Below are 23429 nucleotides of genomic sequence, written 5' to 3'. Positions count from 1 at the left end.
TTATCAGTCACACGAAATATATTGCTGTATTATTTTTAAGTACACACGTTTGCCTACCCACGTTGAGGTTAATATTATTAAAAAAACACTCGTAACCCTCAACCCATTCAAATGTTTACATGAGAAGTAAAATTCAATGATTTTTGTAATTCCACTACCGAAATGACGCTTGTAACACGGCCACCTAATTGTTGTTTTGTGTTCAACTCATTTTTGTAGGGGAAAAAAATACACCGATAAAAGTAAAATTCACTTTTCGTAAAAACAAACGAAAGTTTCCCGACCAAATTCAAATGAAACGGAATTTTATCCAGGTTGTCCAAGTTGTTACAGAATTCATTTCAACCCCCACCCCCCAAAAAAGACATTTCGTGGGCGACGTGACGTCACAAAATCGAACGCGGCATATCCTCAAGTATCGACTTTATTTATCTATTTATTCTATTATTATATAAATATATATATAATTTATTTTATTTGCCATCTAAACCCTCCGATGGGCACCAAATGATTTTTATTCTTCTCATCGGTGCCTCGCGCTAAACCGCGCCTCGTTATCAGCCAAAACACACAATCGATATCGGTCCGAGGCCGATACGGTATCAATGAGATTAGATTAGGCTACTTGGCGAGCTTTTCTTTTTCTTTTACATCCTCAAAAAAGGATGTGCGAAAATGACAAGCTGTCCTACGGATATTTTCCTTGCACTTTATTCAAGCAAAACACAGCAGCCGCATTTTTCCATTTCCATACACGCGTTTAGCGGCTTGTGCACATATCGTACGGAAAGGATTCACCCCCCCCCGCCGGCCCCCGCCTTGACTTCTACAAACACTTTGAACAAAACAAAATCACACACCAGGAGCTTGTTTCGAATTCTTCTTTTTTTGTCCGTCGAAATCGAAGCATTTCGTTTGACGTCCTTTAAAGCCAGCAAATCAGCACCAAGAGGGGTGCATTGGGGGGGGGGGGGCGCGACAATTTTTCACGCGTTAAAAGCCTGTCTCTATTTACACGGGATGTCCGTACATCGTAACAAGTGCGGCGGCTCGGGGTGGGGGTCAGCTGTTGTACTGGCAGGCGTTGAGACCCGAGGCGGGGCTCTGCAGGCCCCCGTAGCCGAAGGTGGGGTGGTGGTGATGGTGGTGGTGGTGGTGCTGCTTGGACTTGAGTCTGAGCGTGGCCAGGCCCGGGTTGTCCCGGTACACGCCGTAGGGCGAGCCGGCCGCCGCCGCCGCCGCCGCGGCCGCCGCCGCGTACGGACAGGCCGGCGACGACATGCCGGCGCCGTTAAGGCCCGGCGGGTTGAGGTTGCCGATGTTGTTGAGGCTCGGCGCCGGGGGGCCGCCCATGCCGGGCATGGAGGAGGTGGCGGCGGCGGCGGCGGCAGCCGCCTGCACGCTCATGCCCGAGATGGGCGCCGGCGACGACGAGAACATGCCCGACACGGACTGCGTGACCGAGTTGAAGAAGGGGAAGTTCTTGGGCCCGTGCAGGCTCTTGTTGGGCCAGTTGTTGTAAGTGTAGGCGGCCGCCGCCGCCGGGTACATGTCGTCGTAGGGCTGCACCAGGCCGCCGAACTGCGGCAGGTAGGCGTTCTTGCACAGGTCCATCTGCTGGTTGCGCTCGCGCTTCCGCCACTTGGCCCGCCGGTTCTTGAACCACACCTGCAAGCAGCCGCGCACGCGCAGCGTCACTCACCGGCCCCCACAACCCCCCCACCCCCCTCGAGGGGCCGCGCGCACGAACGACAACCCGTTTTTCAAACTTCTCTCCTTGCCACTTTTAATAGCTTGCACGCGCTCATTGGAAAAGTCGCACAACGCCTGCCCCCTCCTTGCCCACAAAAATGCCTTTTAGGCGCCAAAAATATGCACGAGGAAAATTACGAACGACATCGAAGAGCTACCATTTAAAAAAAAGAAAGAAAAGCATGCGTTTCTTTTGTTTTTTTTAGTACACACGCGAGCCGCACTTTAAAATGTGGCTCGATCTCTGCCGCTCGAAATTCTGTCGATATCTAAAAGGAAAATAAAAATATTCGGCACACATGCCGCCACCCTCTACAATTTTGCGCATGTCCCAAAGTGCCTTCGTGTCAATAGATGAGGTCACAATTGCCAATGCGCGTTCGCCCTTGAAATCGGGGCACTCGATTAGGTGACACTTGTCGATATCGCGGATACGAGCCTCGACAAAAAAAAAATTAATCCGATTATTATTATTATTGTTGTCGTTGCTGGCAATAAATCGTTCAAATGCAAGCGCCTCCAGCTCGCTTGCCTATAAATTCCAAATAGAAGAATTGATTTGCGCACACTTCGATGTTGTGGGATTGAAATGCGAATGGGGGCTTTTTGTATTTATTTGTTTTTTGGTTTTTTTTTTGAAACCTCATATAAATCAGCAACCAGCAACTCATTAGGGCAAATGCCTTGCTGGCCAAAACGCGATTTATTTACGAGCCTTCGCAAAATAAACCAGAAGAAAAACGGTTCTCGTCGCATTTCTCCTCGACTGGGTTTGCGGGTCGTTGTCAAGCCAAAAACTAATTTGTGACTTTTGATACGTTGCAGACTCAAGTCACTGAAAAAAAAAGTTTGCATTGATACCATTTAAATTAAGTCAAAGATGAGAAAAAATAATAATTTCGCGCGACCTCTTGACAAATTCAAAGTGGAATTAATTGGACACGCCGCTTTTTTTTCCAGTGTGAAAAGCATTTGGAGCAGACATTAAAAATGTGGCCAAGAAAAAAAAGGAGCTGCTGCGTCCACTTCAAATCGAAATCGAGATATGAAGAATACACACATTTGGAGCACCGGTTGCTGTCAATTAAAACGCCTTTCGAGATCAACAACGTCAAGTCGTGTGAAACGAGCTCGAAATTTGTGGGCAATTTTCTTGCAATTTTATTGCGATGATGATCATTTTGCGCAACTCGGTCTCCTCGTGCCAACGTCATAAAAAAATACACTCGCCCTGCCGTCATTTTTTTTTTGTGCCCGAGGAGTGCAATATGCTGACATCCGTTTTTGATTTTTTGCACGTTTCACGATCCACAAAACGCGACGCCACGTGTGCCTAATAAAGTGACCGCTCAGTGTTGGCACCTTTTGAAAATGTTACATTTCGTTTGCTTAAATTTATTCGTGAAAAAGTCCAGCGAACGAATTTCTGGAGCGCTCGCGGTTGGCGTTCTGAGAAATATTCCTGGCCAAAAGTGACGTCACGCGATCGCAAAATTCGCAGCATTTTGTCTCGGAAAGCAAAAAAGGTTCGGGGAACAGGTCGAGGCGATCGTAGCGCGAATTTCTGCTTCTCGACGTGGCCCACATGCAAGCGACGGACGGAGGCGAAGCGAGCGAACTGACCCGAACTCTGGCCTCGGTCAGGTTGGTCCACACGGCGATCTCCTCGCGCGTGCTCATGTCCGGGTAGCGGTTGCGCTGGAAGGTGGCCTCGAGCTCCTGCAGCTGCTGGCTGGTGAAGTGCGTCCGCTGCCGCCGCTGCTTCTTCTTCTTGGCGTCGTCGGGGCCCGCCAGCGCCTCGCCGCCGACGACGACGCCGCAGCCGACGCCGCCGACGCCGCCGCCGCCGGCTGCTCGCTCCTTCTCCGCTGCGTGCCCGCCAGCAAAAAAAGACAAAGCGAAAATTTAAAAAAAAAAGCGCCGATGCGCGTCAGCTTACTGAGCTTTCCGAAGGTTTACTAGAACGGCCACTGGAGATTTGTCGCGGGGGGGTGGCTCTTGCTTTTTGCGGCGCGGTGACGAAACGGCGGCTGGGGTCAACATGGCCGCGCCGAGCGCTCGTTGGAAGGCGACCGCGCTCTCGTCCGCGTCGACGCGGCTCGTTTTGAAGGCGCTTGACTCGGCGCAGGCCGTTGCGGAAAAAACGAAACGCACAAACACGTCACGTCTACGGCGAGTCCACCGCTCAGAACCGGACGAGCCTTTTGGGCTATGCTCGCACATTGAGAACTGCTTTTTCTTTTTTTTTCCCAAACTCGACTCCAAATTCAAATTGAGCGCTCTTTGTGAGCACTTTTGAAGTTGTTTTGCAAAAAAACAAACAAAAAAACCCAACCCGACTGTTCCCTGCACGTTACTCTGTTGTCGTGGCTGTTTTGCGGCCTCAAACGTGTCACACGGCCCCCCGAATTTTTTTCCAACTTTCACGCACCACCTCCCCTAAAAACAAATCCAAAAATCCAACCAACGAACAAAATGACCTCCGCCTCCCTTAAACGACACTTTAATATTCCCCATTTCCCAAGATTCCCCCCCCCCCTATGAAGCGCATCACGCAGCGCCATATTAATATTTGCAATTACTATGACGAAAAAAAATTAGCCGTGTGGGGGGGGGGGCATTTTGAAATGACAGTTCAGAGATGTAAAATTTCTTGGCAGTAACATTTTTGAAAGTTTTTTTTTACCCCTGAAAACGCTCGTCAATAAACTCCACCAAACGCCCCCCCCCCCTCCAAAAAAGCAAAAAGCACATTTGTAACGGAACGCTTTGCAGCATCATATTCTTTTAATACAATTGTCACCGTTTTAGGAAGCGCAGTGACGTCATTTGCAACGATTCGCCACGGATTCCCCCCCCCACCCCCCCCCCCGGCACCCCCCAGCCGTCCCTCCTCGGGTGTACCTGCCAACTCGGCGTCGGAAGACTCGCTGCTCGAATGCTCTAAAGTCCCTCCGCGAGCGCTCGTGTTGATGTTGGAGCTTCTGGGCTGCAAGTGGAACGCGGGGCCCAAGTCGCGTGACGCCGGAGGAGGAGGGGGAGGCGGAATGGGAGGGGGAGGGGGGTTGGGATTGGCGTGGGCCCGCGCCGCCGCCGCGGCCTCGGAGAGTCTCTCCAAATTCATGACACCTTGGAGGAGATTACAAGGACGGATGCAGAAAAGTCAGCCGCGCGATGCGGATGCATGCGCCGCGCGTGGCTCCGACGAAGCGAGGCGCAGAAAAGTCCACGCCGAAGCGGACGCGCGTGGCGACATGGGAGGGAAGGAGAGACTAAGGCTCCTCTAGAATCCTAAAACAAACCAAAAAAAAAAAAAAAAGGGGGGGGCAACTTGGAGCAATTCTCTGTTTTCTCCGCAGCTGCGTCCACGCGAGTCGTGACCATAGTGAAGGAGAAGAAGGTCGAACTCCGCTTGCGTGGGACCAAATTCACGCCGCCCCGCCCACGCTCGAGCCTGCCCCCGGCGTGACGTCACCAGACTAGACCTAAAAGTGAGCAACGCGCAAATCAGTTTTGTTTTTTTTAAAAGTCGGCGTGTAACAAAAACACTCCCGCGCAAAATGCGGATTCGCCCGCAGAATCCACACGAAGAACGCCGTCATTCCGATGCGAGACGCGCTCCCCCCCCCCCAACTTCTTCCAGCGTAGGCATGCTTGTAATGTGTGCAGAGCGATCGCACACCCACGCAGGCCCGTATATAAGCGCGTATGTGCCGAGCTGAGCAAACATTTGCCCTCCAAACGGGCTCGCCCGGTTACTGTTTCCCTCGTCAATCGATACAAACGCATCGTAAGCGTGCACGCGCATGGCCCGCGCGCCTTATCGCAACCCCAGTTGACCTTTTTTTGCGGCGCGAGGAAACAATTAGCTCCAATAAATGCCAACCGGGGTCACGGCGAGGTTTATTTTTTTTTATTTTTTTCCCAATTTTATTCAGCCGTCCTTGAATGCGTCACATGGCGCCCTTTCACGAACGTTTCAGTCCAAGAAATGCTGCGTTCAAGTGTGTTTATTTGCGTTCGAGAAACGAGGCGGGTCGATCTTAAAACATTTGTTTTTTTTAATTTATATTAAATAGTAGCTTTGACATCGGGGTGACCAAATATCCCCCCCCCCCTTTGACGAATGAACCGCGAGCCTCACCGAGGGACGATCTTTTCATATCGTCGCGATTTATATCAAATGTATAATGTAGCCTTTATTTGACTCTAAATGTTTAACCGAGATTTAGTTTTTGACTTTTACATCCGAGTCCCCAAATGTTCATTTTGAGCCAGGCCGCCTCTTGTTTAACTATAAGTGTTAATTTAAGTATTTTTCACATTTACTTCCGAGTGCCCAAATGCACCACTAACCTAGCATAAGACGTTTTTTAGGAAGAATAAAATAAAATATTTATATATTATATATTTATGTATTTTTATATATTATATATTTTCCCTTCTTCTTCCCGAGCCCTTTTTGATGACAGCGCTTCCAGATTCCTTTTTAAGATGAGCACCAAGTGTTTTTTTTACGACCCGCTCATACTTGTACGGAGTCGCGCTTGAACGCAACGTTCAACCGTGCCAATCATGCCACCTGTTCGCGTGGAAGTCTCACTTTGTCTCACTGCACGAGAACACCCCCCCCCCGCCCCACCACCACCACCACCACCACCACCACCACCACCCCGAGCCTCCTCGGTGACAACACGCGGTGCTGTTTTTGGAGAAATTTGCGTATGACGTCAAGATTTGGCAACTGAGTAGCTAACTTTATCGAGCGGGCCTTGAACGCACCTCCTCAGATGTTTTTTTTTTTACAACTTTTTTTTATGACTCTGTTGAACTCGTTGTAACTTTTGACCTGCTGTTTGTACAAGTAAAGCCCAGGCTTGAGCTTGGGTATATCGCGTTTTATTGATCGGTCCCTGAATGCACCATTTCCAGGTGACCCCTTTCTGTGTTTTGGAGCGCTTCCATCGAGCATGCATCGCTTCAGATGGGCTCTTTTTTTTTAAAGGGACTACTTCGTACTCATTTTAAACTTTTTTTTTAGGGGGAGGGGGTGATGAATGCCAGATTCGAGCTGAGATTTATTCGTTTTTATTGAACGGTCACTTGAGTGTAACATTTACACCCGACTCGGGTTTGCACACGGCCTTTAATTCCGGGTGACCCTTTGACATTTGACGGCGGTGTTGTGCACGAAGGCGGTTTTTTTTTCTGACACTGAACTCGCCGTTACTTATTTTTTTTGGTGAATGACAACTTTAATGTTATGTTTTTCGGAGCGTATTGAAGGGTGACCGAATGGAACGCGGGGTTCCCCCTCTGATGCGAGCTTGATTAAAAAGTGTCCACTTTGCTCCAATATGTCAATTTTTCTACTTGACTCAAATTTATTCATTTTTTATCTCGCTCCGTTGCGTGCATCGTGGCCTTTAATTTAAGAAACAAAAAAATTCAAACGATTCAACTGATTGATCTTTTTTCGATAATAGTCTCCTTTCAGGATGACAACTTGTCTTGTTTTTGAGAACGAGCGAGGCCTCTGGGGGCGTCATATTTGAATGTTTATTTGTACTTGGAGAGCTACGTAATTATTTTCTTTTTTTTGGGGGGGGGGGTACTGAGACTTGAATTAAAAAGTTTGCTTGATTGTTATTTGATGCTTAGCTCGTCCATTTTATTTTTAGCCTTCGAACGCAGGATTTTTGAAAGCGATTCCCAATCAGTGTGTGTGGGGGTGGGGGTACCTTTGCACGCCGCAGGAACTAATCAAATTGCACTTGATTGGTGAGAATATTATTTTGGAATCACCAAGAATGTACCCTTGTCCATCGATCTGTGCCAGCAACTTATAGTGACGAAAAAAACAAATGAATGACCTTCGCTTCGATGGCATAAAGTATAAAATTGACAAATGCGTCGTCTTTTTGTGACACTTCTTCCAACGCCCCAAAACGCGCCTTGGCTCAAGAAAAGTTGGGAAACTTTGCGACTTGAGTCTAGTCTAGTCACGAGACAAGACTATTGTCTTGTCAACGGCGCCACGACTACTCCTCTTGCAAGACTTTTTTTTTTGCGGTGGGGGGGGGGGGGGGGGAATCCCATGTAGTTGGACCGGAAAAGTCCCCCCAAGGCCCTTCGATGCAGGACAAGCTGTCAAAATCCACTCTGCGTGTAGATGACGCCGCGCATGGCTCTCAAAAGCGAACAAGAGGGCGCTCATTTTTTTGGTCCTAAATCTCCATTTGAATTTCGCGTCAAAATGCAGATGCGGCCGAACTATTAAATTTGCAAGTGCTGCGTGACGAGCAATTACGCACGGCTTAATCTACCGTAGACTTCCGATTTTAGATTAGATTGACACCCCCCCCCCCCCCTTTCCACCGCCCTTGCATCCTAGCGCGCCATCCGACGTCTTATTAGCACTTCCACTTCACGACCGGCCTAATGAAGGCGCTCGCTCGAGGGAACCCCGCAGGATGGACGCGAGCGGTCCCCCCCCCACCCCCCTCGCGCGCGCGGTTATTGCAGGCTGATAGATGGGCGCTCGCTCGTGTAAACAGTCCGCCTCCCCGCAGTCGTCGCGCTTCCCGCATCCCACTCGGCCCGCGCGTGATGGATGGCTTCAACAAGGCTCGCATGCGCCACCGGCACCGGCGGGTCAGAGGTCGGCGTCGCTGCAGGCCGAGAAGTGCAAAGAAGCGAAAAGGCCGCGCGCGCGCATGTTCTGCAAAAAAAAAAAAAAAAGTTTCCCAAACAAAAGCGAAAAGCACTTCGGCGGAGAGTGGAGCCCGCCTGGCGCGTAACAGGAGAAGGACAACGCTGATTATTACCTTGGTGATCGTTTTTTTCCCCCCCCCTCTTTTTCTTTTTTAACCAACCGATGACTTGACCGCATGTCGCCTGGTGCAAAAATAAACTCGAGCGCAAATCGGAGGGCAAAATGCTCGAAAATGTGGATTGGTGGATGTGGTTTTCTAGAAATACTTTCGTGGTCTTTTTACGGCTTTGACAGAATAAACGATTTTAGCTATGGGAAAGATTCTTCGATCCTCCCCGTCCCCCGATAAAATTGACGATAAAAATCCGTAGAGTGAAAGAAATAAAGTGGTGAAAAGAAAATTGCGTCACATTTGCGCGTGTGAGCATCCCAAACGGATTTTTCTTGCAAAGTCGCTGACTTGGCATGCAACCGCATCCAAACTGTGATCCCACTGCAACCCCCCCCCAAAAAAAAAAAACACTCGGAGTCGGCCTGTACCTGCACCCGCGCGTGGAATGACATTCAGTTCCATAATCCAGCTGCCTGCATGGAGGTGGGGGCGAGGGAGGAGGGGGGCAGAAAGACACGTTGGAATCAATGAAACGAAGATCCGAATTCGGTCGTTTCATGGTTTGAATTGGTGGCGACAAAGCATGCCGAAATGTTCCGCGGTTATCGTCAGAGGAACTTGGAAGCCAAACGTGTCGATGGAAAAAAAATGGAACGACGAACGATAAATTGTCATTAATTGCAACGGGGTTTTGCACCAATAAACGCTACGTGTTAATTGTTCGAAGCGCGCACGCGCGCGCGCGCGCCTTTAGAGTCACTTCCAAAGGTGTCCTATGTTGAAGAAGATGCTCCACTCCACTGCCCCCCCCCCGCCCTCCTTCGGACTCCTCCAAGTCACCAAAATACATATTCAAAATATAAAGTGCGTTAAAATATTTGGACCTTACCGGTTGCGTGTCTCCCAGCAGAAGCGTAATAAATAATAATAAATATGAATAATAATAATTTTTAAAAACCGTATTTGGAATGTCAGGCTTCCCCCGTGCGCGTCCAACCCGCACGGCGGTGCGTTCTCGCGCATCGACTTGTTTGCTTTGGAGCTCGTGCGGCGGTTCGTCCCTTTTCTTGGCGTGCGGTGACGTCACAGAGCCCCTTCTCCCCTCACTGCAACCCCACTGTCGCCATCATCTTCCCCAGCTTCCTCATCCCGGCGAGACTTTGCGCCCCCCCCCCACCCCCACCCATTTATGCATTGGACAAATTCGCTCCTTCCGTTCTTAAACGAGCGAGCAATTCCAAGGACAAGCAGCGTTTGAGAAAAAAAAAATCCGGCTTTACATCAACAGTTTTGTAGGAACAATTTTTTGGGTTTTTTTTTGCATAGCAGTTGAATCGTGTTTTCTGTTTCTTACAAAATCACAAAATAGTCGGTCATCCAAAACCAATTGTGCGGGCGGGAATAAATATGAAAAGAAGTCAATGAATGAAAACGTTCATGTTTGCATCACATCCTGGCAAAATCTCCAAAGTCAAAGGAGGAGCCCCCCCCCCCATCCAATTATTGAATAAAATTTTGACATGTTTTGTTTTGTCTCTGCATTGCTGACTGGCCCAAAATCGATTACTGAAAGCCAAAAGAGATGAACATCAACTTTCAAACCGACTTGAAGTGCAACAAGTGGCTTCAAGCCGTGCAAATGCAAGTGATGGGGGGGGGGGGGCACAATGACGCAAAGTGGCGGCGGACGTGCTCATTTGGTCCTGTGGCCACTGACGACTTGTGAGGCCACACACACACGCACACCCGCAGATTAGCTGGCAGCTGTAATAGTGCCATTACTCAACGAGTGGCAACAGGAGTTAAGTACTAGCCCGAAGGTGAGGCCTGCGCTAGTCTGGCCACTGTGCAAATAGGTGAAGGGATTATTCGGCCCTTTAGCGCCGGTGAATGTGTGTGTGCGTGTTTGGTCGGGGCTTTGCGTGCGTGTAAGAGAGAATAATTATTGGGAAAGGACAGCACCCAAACAAAAGCTTTCCTGAAATAGCAAAAAATTCCGAACGAGACAAACGGCAGGAGAAGGCCTTTTATCCGTGAGGAGACTGCGGGCCGCGCGGTAGAGCGCTGCGAGCTAACTGTGCAAAAAAAAGAAAACACTTTGACCGGAGTGTATTCCAGTTGAAAATGAAGGCAAATTACGCTCAAATATATCGAATAACAAGCAACTGAAAAATGCAGGTTTTTGGGCCGCAACGTGGGCACCGTCGCGCCGTCTTCTCGTTTCGGCGCGTAACGAAAGATTTAACATCGGCGTCGCCGCGAGTTTGTTTTGCATTTAGCAACAAATTCCCAAGGGGATTAAGAGCTGTTTTTTTTCCTCCCTTTCCTGTTGCTCGTTGGGCTCGTCCTCCCTTTGCGCGATCAAAATTCTTCAGATCATGCGGTTGATGAATTGTTTTTCAACATCTGGATGCCGCTGGGCTCAACGGGAGCAGAAACAGGTCGAGCTTGGAGGAGATTTACGGTGGCGCTTTACGGGATCGTGTTGCGCCGCGCCGGCCCTTTAAAATAACCCCCCCCCTTTTAAGATCTGATGTCATTTTGAAAAATCTGTCAAAATAAGGTCACTCAAAAGTCCCCTTATCCGTTGTAGCATTAGCATTAGCATTGGTTGCTTGGGATCCTTGGGAACTTATCTGACTTAGCTTAGTTCAGTATTAGCTTGCGCGTTCCGCATCAAAGCTTATATTCAAGTTAAAATGCTCGGAATTATTATTTTATTTTTTAAAAGTAGCATTCAATTCTAGCATTAGTTTGCGTTAATTAGCATTACCATTATGTTCACATGCTGACAAAAAATTTTTGGGGGGTCAAACAAAGCCTCTTTTTAATCGTGGCTTTGTTTGGCATGAGCTCATGTTGTTTAGCATCACGGCTACGCAGCAAACGCTATTTTGCTAGCGGCCTCATTTAGCATAGAACTTGCCTTGATTAGCATTACACCGACGTTGAAGTCCACAGGCTAATGTTTTTGCTTTAAAATGAACTTGTTGAGTGTCGCGGCGACACATTTGTTTGTTTGGAAACAACAAAAGATATTTTTGCCATTAGCTTCACCTCTCAGTAGCTTTTGTTGCTTAGCATTTGAGCTAGCCGCACGAGGAATTTTCTTCCGAGCGGCCCCATTTCAGCATTAGCATCCGACGTAGCGTTTCCTCGTCTCCGGGACGGCATCCAGTTTTCCGTCCTTTGAGCTGCGTTGCGTCGCGTTCCACTCGAACTTGAGGAGTGCAGCTTGAGGAATTTCCTTTCAAGAGGGGCCTCATCAAAACGACTCGTGATGACCACACGGATTCTTAAGCGCAACGTTTGCGGCGCGCAGGCGACCACTCAGCACATTTTTTCAACCGCCGCGACATCGCCGAGTGTGCTGAGGCACGGCGGCCATCTTTATGGAAGGTGTTAGCCTCCCGCTAGTCGGGTTTGTGCGGGTGGAGAACGAAATGCAACCGGTGGACAAAAAGCACGTGCAAACGCAGCAGCACGTCAAGGCAGCCATACTTTTTTTTGGGGGCGGGGGCAAATTGCATTGGCCCCCAATATCGGCCATTTCTGTGGAGTGTTTTGGTTCTTCTTGGTGCGAGTTGCTGCGCAAAAAGTCGTGGGCCGGCCCCGCCCGCCGTTTATTTATGCGCGCGCACGCAATTCATTGCCACATCCTCCCTCAGAAGCAAAGTGATGGATGTGTTTTTCAGAAGTCAACCAGCTCCTCTTCTTCTTCTTCTTCTTCTTCTTCTTTGTCTCGTTCATGTAGCGAGCAGAGGGAGGAGGGAAGCGGACAACGCCGACGGCGCAATTTACGGCCCTACTCTGGAAATTCCAGGCGCTCCAGGTATGGAGGACGCCCGGTGGGAATAGCGGCCTGGCACTTTTATCTCCGTGCTCTGATAAAAACGGGAAAAAGCTTCTCTGCACACGCGCGTGAGTCACCAGTTAGCATGTTAGCGGCCCGCTTTGCACCGTCGCGCGCTTTGCGGCCCGATAACGTTTTGTTTGCCCAATAGCGCAGTTGCCCGTGCTCAATTTCTGCGTTTGTAGGGGATCAGTGTGAAAAAATGCAGGCACGTTTTTTTTTTTAAATGGCAATTGTAATTGCGCAAGCTAGCGATGGTGCTCGGAGGTCAGTCATTTGCGTGTTTGCAATATTTGGCGGTTTTAGCGACACGGCCGCCATCTGTGCGGAATATTTTTCGGGATGGATGGAAGGAGGATGAGCTACTGCGACTCTGGTTATCTTCATTCAGGTCCCGGGAGTTTTCCCACGGTAGCTCACGCACGCACGCACGCACGCTCGCTTTCTCGACAGAATCTGAACACACACGTAAGATGAAGAAGAAGAAGAAGAAGGAGGAGGAGGAGGAGAAAAAAACTTGACTGAGCTACTCGGTCCATTTTGGTGCTCACGGATAGATTTATTTCCATAAGGATACCAATGTTTCCAATTTTGTTACAAACTGTTCCGGTCAGTGGCGTGCAAAAGTGTGTGTGTGTGTGGGGGGGAGAGACGCCCCCCCCCCCCCCCGGCACCCTCGATCGTTTATGAAGGGACTGTTCAGCGGATCCTATTTTTTTGGTATTTTTATTACGCCGTTTTTTTTTTTTTTAAATCATGTACTTGAAAAATGCTCCATTGAAAAAAAACAAACAACCCCCCCCCAGCCCCCTCAAAACTAATCCCAAAATGAAGCGTTTTTGATCAACGGCGCCTTGAGACGAACTCCTATCGTAGAAATCGAAAGAAAACGCAAAAGCGGCCACTGGCAAAACCTCGACACGCCCACGTCGCTCACCAGCGTGAATTAGTCACACGTGTTTGCGTTTGTACACAAACCCGCCCGGCAACAAACACAACATGTCACTTTCGGACACACGCGTGTGCGCAAACACGCACACACGCAAACACACACGTCAGGATGTTGAAGCTAAACCCGCGCGCGTTGACAAAGAGGGCGCTCTCCCGCGTACGTCTCCATCTCCACCGGTGGTCCGAAGAGCTCGGGCCGCCGCCGCCGTGGCCCCCCCCCCCCCCCTCCTCCCTCCTTTGTCTCCCGTGGGAGGCCCCGCACAAAAGCCGCAAGCTGACAGGCAAACAAGGCTGTCGTGTTTGGGCAGACCTACCTGAGAAAAGCTCTCAGCCTTGCCCGACACACCCTCCCTCACCTGACACCCAGCCCCCCCGCACCCCCCCCTAAAAAAAACCCAAACACCTCTGACCTTTTGTATTTCTTTATCTCGACTTTGGTGTCAATTTTTTTGGCATTTTCTGGTCCATTTTGGTTGATTCTCTGAACGTTCAGCGTCATTTTAGCAATCACAGATTGCCTCGTTGTGGATTCTTTTTTTTCTTTTTTGGACCCCCCCACCCCCCCGTGCGTTTCTCCACTCCCAGTGTGTCTTTGCTGCTCTGACCTTTGCTGTCTTTTAATTGGGGAGGGTCCAGTCATGCTGCGTGCATGCGTGCGTGTGTCAGGCCCAAGCTCTTGTTGAGATTGGAGTGGCCCTGGGGGGTCAAAGGTCAAATAAACACAGCTGGTGCTCTCGCCCTGCTCGACTTAGAAAATCAATGATCTCGCTCTGTTTTTTTTGTTGTTGTCTTCATTTCTAGTTTGTGATTGCTCCAAATTTGCCCCGATTGGTCGCCGGTTGAAATAAACGAGTACGGCTGTTGTCTCCGTTCCGAGAGCCCGTCGTTACTTGAAATCAGTTCAATTCTGAGCAGAGAGTGGAGGAAAAAGAAGAAACACTGGATTGGCAAAAAAAAAAAAGAGCGCGCCAAAAGATTTTGACCTGATTAATTGCGTTTGTCGCCCGCCATTATGGGGAAGGCGTCGACTGGCGCTTGTAACTCGCGAGTCATGTCACGCCAAATATGTTGCGCGACATGATTTATCGTGGCCACGCTTTCAAAGGCTCTCCACACCTTGAACCAGCCCACAAAATAACCGCAAACTTTTAGCCTAACTCGCTAAGGCGGCGGCCGAGATGCGGCGGAAAAAGAGCGGCCGGGATCTTCAAGTCAAGTTAGGACCCCTTGAAAAAACTTCACCTCTAAATAAAACGAAAAGAACTTGTGACATCACAGACCCGGGTCAAAGGTCGAGCTGTTGGCAAATTTTCTTCTGTGTGTGTGTGTGTTTGTCAATGTGCCACACGCGCCTCCACCAGTCATCAAGAGTGTGACTGGGCGGTGTGCAAAGCCGCGGTGACAAGTGACAACAGCCAAGGGCAGAGTTGACACGGTCGTCGGCGGGCTCCGTCAACGCGCGTCGTCCGCTTCACTGGCAAAGCCGCAACTCTTCTCACGCCAGCGGTGACAACAACGAGGCACGCGGCCGCCCGCTACGGTTGTCAGGGAGCACCGTGGACGTTTACGCCCAATTCTGACTTTCAGGCGCGCATTCAAAGCCTCGCGAGCGGCAGCTCGGGGGGAAATTTTAGGGGGAAATTTGCCCCCTCGGGCATCTCGTAGGGACTCCCTCCGCTCGCCCCGAAAGATTCACGGCTACTTGACACCCTCGTCGCACCGCCGTTAGCGAAGCGACGACGGCGCCGAGCCCCTGCCAATATTTCATGCCCGCCCGCCGTCGATGACGCGCTCGTGGGGTGTGGCGGCTGAGGGTGGGGGGGGCGTATCGGAGGCACGCGCCAGAATGGACCTTGAAGGGGCGCTTTGAAGCCAGCCGGGCTTCCCAAAGCTTGTCATTGAGCGCAGGAAAGTGGACAAATTCTGGCCAAGGCGGATCGTGTGTCCCGGCCGCCGTCAGAATGTGAATAAACGCCGCTAAACTGGGGATAATTTCAGGTTGCGCGGGCGTGGGGCGCGACCGCAAAACAGCGCGCGGGAGGGGCGCTGCCGGCGAGCCATCGATCACTTGGCATCTTCGTCACCGGGAGAGGGGGGGGGGGGGGGGACGGCGGGCGGCGGGCTTTTCCCTACAGGCAGCTAAAAAAGCACAAGAGCCGCACGCTAGCCGCACGCTAGCCGCAGGCTCCGCGAAGGGGGCTAGCCGCCCCGAAGACTTGATCGAACGCTGTGACTCCAAAAGGGGGCGCTCACATTTGACGCGTAAAAACCCCTCAACAAATACGAGCGCTATTTGAACAAAACATCAGCTTTCAGTCGGAGATTTTTCACATAGAAAAGGCGGAAAATATCCAGTCAAAATCTGAAAATGTCGACACTAAACAGGATTCATCAAAGTTAATTTTTTTTTCCAGAAATACGACTCATAGTACATGATTTGTCCTACAAATTTCATAATGCATGAAAAATCCAGTCTGCGCTCCCCCCTCCGAAAAATTCAAAAATAATCACACAAAATAAACCCTGTCCAAAAATTGGACCAACTTGTTTCTTGAAAAAAAAAAAGTCACTTTTTTCGTCTTGAATTTTTATTTTATTTTATTTTTTTATCAGGACCTCGAAGGTGCGCCGACACGTACAGTAGCCTGTCACGCGTTGGCAAGCGCCATCTGCACTTCATCGCGCGGACAGATTCTTGTAATAAACCGTCTCCAGTATCAGCGTTTTTCCATTTTTTAGGGGGGGTGGGTGGGGGGGTTCCACCTTCACCCCCTCTTTGTACAGCCGAGCGCGAGGCGAGCCGTTGCGGTGCGGCCGCGCGGCTTAAAAAGCAGCCGAGTGCGGTTGGCGCTAACACAAGTGGCGCTGGAAGCGAGCCACTTAAGCGGCTGTAATAGCATTTTGGAAGTCGTTCCAAATGGAGGCCATTACGAAAGGAAAGGAAAAAAAAAAACAACAACACAAAAGAAGAAGAATCGATGCCGCCCGCGGAATCCGATCTGAGCTTTTGAGTCACGCTTGCGGTATGTAGGCCAGCCGTCAATGCTAAGATGGCGCTCGCCGTTCCGCCAAATAATATCCGGGTAAATTTTTGTTAAGCGACACAGAAGCGACACTTTATTTTTTTTGTTTGTTTGTTTTTCTCATCTAGCGTTAGCGTCTTCACAGACTTGACCCGAAAGTTTTGAAATCATCCGCTTGTCATTTCCACGTGTCGGCCGATGGCGAGCGGCAATGATTTGACCGTGATTGGCGAGTCACGCGTGACGCTCGGCAGGCGTGACGATTCGGGATTTGCCGGGCGGGTCCAAGTCCTGCCGGGAAGGGACTTTGGGGTCCCTGCGATTCAGTCGGGCGGGCGATTGCTTTTTGGCCGCCTCCTCTAATTGACTCCTCCGGCAGACGGGAGGCCCGGCCGCGGCGGTGGCGGGAGAGGTGCTTTTTGGCACCCCCGAGCCTCTTCGCTCCGGCGAGGGGCCGACGCTTGACCCAAACTTTGCGTGGCTTTTCAGTCGGGCCGGGGCGAGCGCATTTGCCCGTGTCTGCGGGGGATTTGCCATGTATATACATGAGCGCGGCGGCGGCGGCCGAGGCGGCTTGGGAGAAGCCAATTTAGCTCTGCCGGGAAGACAAAGGAAGAGAACGGAGATGCCGTCCGGGGGCCGGGGGGGGCGAGCCTTAATGGAGCTGGCCGCTAACAAGCTCCATCTCTGGGCTTTAGCTCTGATGTCACCGCTCCCCGCGCCGCCTGCATAATTACCTGCGCCGCGCCCGTCTTCTCAGCAAACCAATTTGGGGCCGGCGAGGCCACCCCCCTCCCCACCCCCGCCATTTGCCGAGCGGAAACTTGACGGCTCTTCGGGATGTCTTTTTGTTTCGCGCTGCCAGGTGCCTTGTCGGCAAAATCGTCGGTGCGTGGCGGCTCTTCGTTTGTTTGCGAGTGGAACGGGCGAGACGAGGAGGAAGGCGTATTGCTGCTGCAGCGCCGGCAAAAAACAAATCAATCTTTTTAAAAATGTGATATCGTGCTAGCATAACATGAGAAGGTTCACGTTAGCCTGTGAAAAGCTCCCTGTAAAAAAAATAAAAAGCATAACGTGACACTGATGACGCTATCATCTCGTTCAAATGAAAACTTATCAAATGACCATGCGAGATGGATCAGGTTAGAAAATGATATTGACCATATTGATTAGGTCTACATTATTGCTAATTACACCTGCAAGAAAATCCAGATCTGACAGCCTGGCTGAAGATTTGCCGGAAGAAAGCACCTGCCGTCTTCTGCATTGCATATTGCAGAAGAATCCAGACAGGAGTTTGTTTTTGCGAAGTTTGACAGGAGTTCCGCACAGCGGCGCCTCGGGGTCAAAGGTGAGACACTCCACCTCAGGCACCTGCAGGTGGAGTGGGAAATTCTCCCCGTGAAGTGAAAGCAAATGTGAGCCGCATCTGAACGACTAACAGGCAATTTTATCGCCATCAAAAAAAGATTCGGCGGCAAAAGGTCACCAAATCCGCGGCGGCATCCTCATTTTTGCGCCGTTGGTTGACTGAGCTCGGATGACGGCTCGATCGATTGCTTTGGTCTGGCGTCGCCGAGGGGCCCGACGGGACAACGCCAAGCACGACCATTTGTGTTCCAATTTTTGTCCGTCCGAACGCCACCTGTTTTCTTTTGTTTTGTTTTGTTTTTTTTTTGCCTGAGTTTCTACGCAACTCAAGACGGCGTCTAGAGGACCGAAACTTCCTCTTGTGCCGCTAGTCGAACCTAGCATAGCGAAACAACTTCCGTCCCGTCAAGATCGAAATCGACAAAATGGCGGCGCATTCCCGCGCGAGAACTCCCCCTCGGACTCTCCGAACGGGCGCCCGCCTTCGCGGCTCCGTCCGCACTTGCTCATTCGGCGGATGTTACGAAAACCACCGAGTGCCTTCCCGCCGTCAATCAAAGCGAGGTGAGCACCTCCGTCAAACCTCGAGCGGCCGCGTTGTAAGCCGGCTTTCTATCTTTCTCTCCTTCTTTATTTCTTTCTTTTCTTTGACGTCTGTGTTAAACAAGGTGTCGGACAAATCCGCGCCTCGCGCGGGGGCTTAGCGCGAGGCTACCTGGGGAAATCACGGCGCCGTGTCATACATATCCATGATGTCACCTCCGAGCTTGTGTGTGCCGGCCTCCGCCGCGCTTTGCTCTTCGGACGACTCGCGGGGGTAATTGGCAGGTTGTCGGCTCCCTGGCCCGGGCCGCTCTCTTGGGGGGCACTTAGAGTGCCCCCCACGCCCGCCCTTCTGCGCCTCTTGCGTAGAGAATGCATAAAAGCGTCTCGGGCGGACGCGGGGATCAACTCGTGTCGGAAGAAGCGAGAGAGCAAACGAGGTGGGGGCGCGGCGGCACGGGGTGGGGGGACTTCTTCAGTGATTTCGTCGGAGAGGTGCGCTTCACACGTCGCGTCATCGCCATCAAACGCGATCTCATCATGAGTCGTACCAATTAGCTTTTTGCACTGAAACCGCAGTCAAGCAACTGAATGGACAGTAATGCTCTTTATTTTTTTTAATAAAAATGAGTTTGAAAAATAAGTGGTGATAAAATGAAACTGCTTTTATTTTTTTTTATTGCTGGTGGGGTATAAACCCCTCAACCCCCTCAAATCATGCTCCAAATCGAATCCAAATGAGAAGCTGTCAAAGCTAATTTGACGTGTCTATTTGGCGAGATGGAAATCAGCTCACGTTTGTATTTGTGGTGCTTTTGTCCATTTTCTACTTCCTTCATTTGGCTTAGCTTGACACGTGACGATCGTTAAGCAGCCTGGCAGGAGATCCGCATGATTTTCTTCTGATTTCTGGCTTGGAAATTTTCCTCAAACAAATGTCCAATTGTTGAATTTGAAAGCTTTTCAGGGCACAGTTCAACTCCGTCCTGCCGATGCGGCTGAATCATCGTTAATCATCTCGTTGTTGTGTCCGTCGAGTCCGCCTCAAGTCGCCTTTTGTGTTTTGCCAGTCGCTCGTTCCTCGTGCGTCGGCTGCGTGCGCGACAGCAAATCGACCTGTGAAGGAGTCCGTTTTCCATTCGTTTTGAACTTAAGTCAAGCCGCTCGTCTGAGAACCGCGGCGAGCAAATTCGGAGCGTCGACAAGAATCAGCCCTCCTCGATCCGAATGACTCATTTGCCGCCGGAAGGCAAACTGGCAGCGGCCGCAAACGCGTTAGCGCTGCCGTCGGCCTCTCGGAGTGCTTTGCGCCTTCGTAGCCGGAGCGGCGATAACAATCAGTTCATGTCAAATCGACCGCGGCGAAACAAACGCTTCAGCGGTTTGTAATTGTCGAGACGAGATGAGCTTGACGGGCTTGAATGGAAGGAACACCTGAATGCGCTCCATCGGCACTGCGGCGGCGTGGCGGCCATGTTTGTGGGGTCTTTGGCATTGTGTCGGCCATGTTTGGAGAGTGTATTGGCCCTTTTTTTTTTCTCCAAAATAGTTGATTTGCACTGGCCGCTTCATTAGGTACACATCCCTATGCAAAATGATGCGCGGATAAGAAGGGCTTTTGATTGACACTTTCAAGTAGGCATCAGTTGAACAAACGCGTCTTATTGCGCCCGTCGACGCGTCGCATCGCAAAAGAAGCGCTTTTGTAATATTTTGACTCGCGGCCTTCTCGGCAGGACTTTCACGGTCGAGCGGAAGCCTCTTCAGTTGACGCGGCGCATGGGTGTCGGGGAGCTTTCACGGGCGGCTTGCCGTCAATCGCCCGTTGCTCTTTCGGGGCGTTGGCGGGCAAGGCGAAAACCAACTGTGGCACATTCCTGTGACGCATCGGCGGCGGAGTAAATCGGACCATCATGGCTTCATTCACATCGGAACAAAGCGCGGCCCAAATCAAGGTGAGCGAGCGCACGCGGCGGCCAACCGGCTGCGCCGCGCCAGGGTGGAGCCTCGTCCGGGCCGTTGCAAAGCGTTGGCGTCATCGGCCGCGCTGTGAGAACAATTTGCATTGGGGCATTCTCAGTGACAAACACGCCATAAATGGAAAAAAAAAAAAAAAAACAAAGTCAAAAAGCAAGCGGAATGGGGAAAATCTGCGCCACGTCGCCCGCGGGGGGGGGCATTCTCTCGCCGGCGCGCGCGGCTCCTCGCCGGGATTTTGTTGAGACACGACGCGAAGGCGTCTGGCCGTCTCGGTGGGAAACTCGCGCGCCCGCTTCGCCTTCGCGCCCCGCGGCGAGCCGCCCTTTTCTCAATGTGTCACTCGGCTTTCCAGCTGTCAATCAAATGGAAATCCCTTGATAATAGCAAAGGAGAGCCGCTCGGGGGGGGCCCAGCCCTGTTTTATTTCTTACACGGACGAGCTAATGCTTCCGCCAAAAAAAAAAAAAAAAAAAGTCTCCGTGCGTGCAATTGAACAAGTCAATCGCTCATTTTGGGCTTTGAAGTGTGACTAAGCTAGCAAGAGGGTTAGCGCTAGGATGCTAACGCGGCGCTAGCTCACCCGCGCTAGCTCGCACGTAAACCTCGTCCGAATTAACGTGCGCGGAACATCCCTGCTCAAAGGTTTGCTATGCGAAGGGGACAAAGAGTGTGGCAAAAGATTCTTGTCGCCACGGCAACCGGGGGATACACACTACCTGCGTATTGTTGAAGGGAGACGCCCGAGGCAGACAAGTTAATCCTCTCCAGGAAACCAATTACTCTATAGACTCACCTGTCTCCTGCTAGACCCGCCCCTCGTAACGACATCGCGCCGGCTGGCGTCCGTCTTGGCCGCGGGGACACGCCGAGGAATGACTCGGAGCCCCTCACGTAAACGTCGGGTCCGAGGGGGGCGCTCGCTCGAAACCGAGATGAGATTTGTCGGCGTGTTTTTAGCGCAAGAGAAGATACGAATTTGAGATGCGTGCGGGTCGGCCGAATCCTTGAAGGTGCGGATGCTGACTCATCCTGACTCACCCCCCCAAAAAGGCACCACATTGTCAATTAAGGCTTGGACAGCCTGCGGCGACCGTTCGCTGGTGAACAGCAATCTTGTTCTTTTTTTTTTTTTTTTTTCTTCAAAAATGAGTTTGCATTTGAAAGGCAAACGCGTCATTTGTGGATAGAAAGAAAGGAGGCCAAATTAGCTTTGGATTGTGCTTGTCACGGTTTCCTCACCAACTTTCGGACTCATTGAAGTCCAAGGGAAACCACGCGTCACCTATTTGAATTTTTTGACCCCCCCCCCCATAAAGAATCCCCAAAATTGGAAGCAGATACGAGCGCTTCCTCTCTCGTCTGAGTGGCGACTGGAGCCAAACTTTGGCGGCCGAGGCTGATTTTCTCACTTTCTGCGATTGGACGTGTTTCCACGAGACGCTAAATGCAAATTTGGGTTGCGCAAGACGCTGAGGGAGAAGAATTTTCAACATGGTCCTCTTAAAAAAAAAAAAATCAAATTGACACATTATAATTACTGTGTTATAAACAAACCAATATATTATCAAAATAGGAATCGTTGCAAATGACAGGCAAGGCACCGCTGTCATGAAAAGTTTCTGATTACAATATAATTTTTGGGAGAGGAAAAACGAATCTGTGAAAATTCACAATTTGTCTTGTTTTGAGGAGCTTTTAGCAGCCCGAAATGCGTCATTCCTGTTGATATCCGTGACGATCAAAGAAAACTCCATTTAAAAAAAATGTTGTTCTCAAAACAAAACAAACACATTCATCAAGATATATATTTTTGCCTCTCCAAATGTTTTGGTTGTTTCCAAATCTCCAAATGTTTTTAATTTTCTTCTCATCCGAATTTCTACTCTAGCTGATGCAATTGTTTTCATTTTTAAGAATATTCAGGATGGCTTCGGTCATTTCAAAACTGCGTTTGATTCCTTACAGCTCCCCAAATTTTGTTTTCCTGTCAGATTTTGTGATTTTATTCATCCAGTTGTCAATGATCCCCTTCATATTAAAAAAAAAGACTCTTATTCATAAGGTTTATCCCTAGTATTTATTTATATCTCACACACACACACACACACACACACACACACACACACACACACACACACACACACACACACACACACACACACACAGTGGCATGCTCCGGAGCAGCCCACTAGTGCCCCCTCTCGAGTGTACCGGGGGCCCCTGAAGCTGCTGCAAATCTTTCTTGCAATCGGCTGTTGCGCTTTGGAGCAAACGTGCGAATCAGGACGGCGGCGGCGGCACCCCCCCCCCAAAAAAAAAAGTTTGTAGTCAAAATGCTAACATTAACATTGGACATTTTATACTCGGCTTGTTATTGTTGTTAGACTTGCACATTTGTTACAAAACGGCCGCATGTGCGGGCAGGAAGTGGAAAAATAAGCCTTTGGGGGATTGTAAAAGACTAATCTGAAATAAGATGTTTAAAAACGACAACAAAAAGCCAGTTTTAAGCAGGGTGCGACATTAACAGCGGCCCGATGGCCCGGGGCCGGCACCTGAAGTTGACTGATGCTGGCCCGACTGTGCTGCCACTTCATAAATGAGTGGAAATCAACACGTCGCTTGATTTTATTTTATTTTTTCCCCTCGCTAATGGTATTGAAAAAAAAAAAAGCCCCCGTTTTGGATCCCGCTTAGTGTAAGAAAATGAACCATAAAGGAATCCAATCTGAAAGGGGTAGAAAATACAAACGCGGAGGAAAAATAGGTTATCTTACCGCCTATCTTGTATTCTGCCCCCTAGTGACCAAGTGCACAACGTTCACCGAGTCTACCAAACCGCTTGATTCTTTACACTTGCTATTTTTTAATCCCGCTTAAAATACCCCCCCCCCCCGCTAATCCTTTTACACGTGCGCAATACGCGGACGCCCGTACATGCGCACGCTCTGGAGATCTGAGGCCCGCCCGAAACGCGATTTACGGCGGGGAAGGTCAAACGGAACGCATTAGGCCCCTTCCGAGGAAGACGCCGCAAGACTTACGAAGTGACGGGGACGCTCGCTGACACTCGCCTCTTCAATAACCGTCAAGTGGCCCCGGGGAGTGGAGTGGTGGGGGCCTTTTATG

At 50.3% G+C, this 23429-nt stretch overlaps 1 protein-coding gene across 2 annotated transcripts; it reads right to left on the bottom strand.

Annotated features, from left to right (window-relative positions):
- Positions 1-693: 693 nt before the first annotated feature.
- Positions 694-9607, bottom strand: LOC127588006 (pituitary homeobox 1-like). Of its 2 annotated transcripts, none has more exons than XM_052046492.1 (5): positions 9469-9607; positions 9008-9052; positions 4657-4881; positions 3376-3620; positions 694-1668 (listed from the first exon to the last, which is right to left on the bottom strand). In XM_052046492.1, the coding sequence occupies exons 2-5, from the start codon at positions 9039-9041 to the stop codon at positions 1063-1065; spliced, it is 1110 nt and encodes a 369-aa protein (XP_051902452.1). In that variant the 5' UTR covers positions 9042-9052; positions 9469-9607; the 3' UTR covers positions 694-1062. The 2 variants fall into 2 exon arrangements, with proteins under 2 accessions (XP_051902452.1, XP_051902453.1); XM_052046493.1 differs by having other exon boundaries at positions 4657-5237; positions 9469-9601.
- Between the last annotated feature and the right edge of the window lie 13822 nt (positions 9608-23429).

The sequence above is a fragment of the Hippocampus zosterae genome, chromosome 16, assembly GCF_025434085.1.
Source record: "Hippocampus zosterae strain Florida chromosome 16, ASM2543408v3, whole genome shotgun sequence".
Taxonomy (NCBI): domain Eukaryota; kingdom Metazoa; phylum Chordata; class Actinopteri; order Syngnathiformes; family Syngnathidae; genus Hippocampus; species Hippocampus zosterae.
This window is presented reverse-complemented; position numbering and strand designations above follow the sequence as displayed.

Excerpts from the sequence above, each read along its gene's own strand:
- LOC127588006 (XM_052046492.1), bottom strand. The coding sequence starts at position 9,041 with ATGGAACTGAATGTCATTCCACGCGCGGGTGCAG. Across the intron at positions 4,882-9,007 it reads CATTCCACGCGCGGGTGCAG|GTGTCATGAATTTGGAGAGA; the intron begins GTACAGGCCGAC and ends ATCTCCTCCAAG. Across the intron at positions 1,669-3,375 it reads TGACCGAGGCCAGAGTTCGG|GTGTGGTTCAAGAACCGGCG; the intron begins GTCAGTTCGCTC and ends GGCTGCTTGCAG.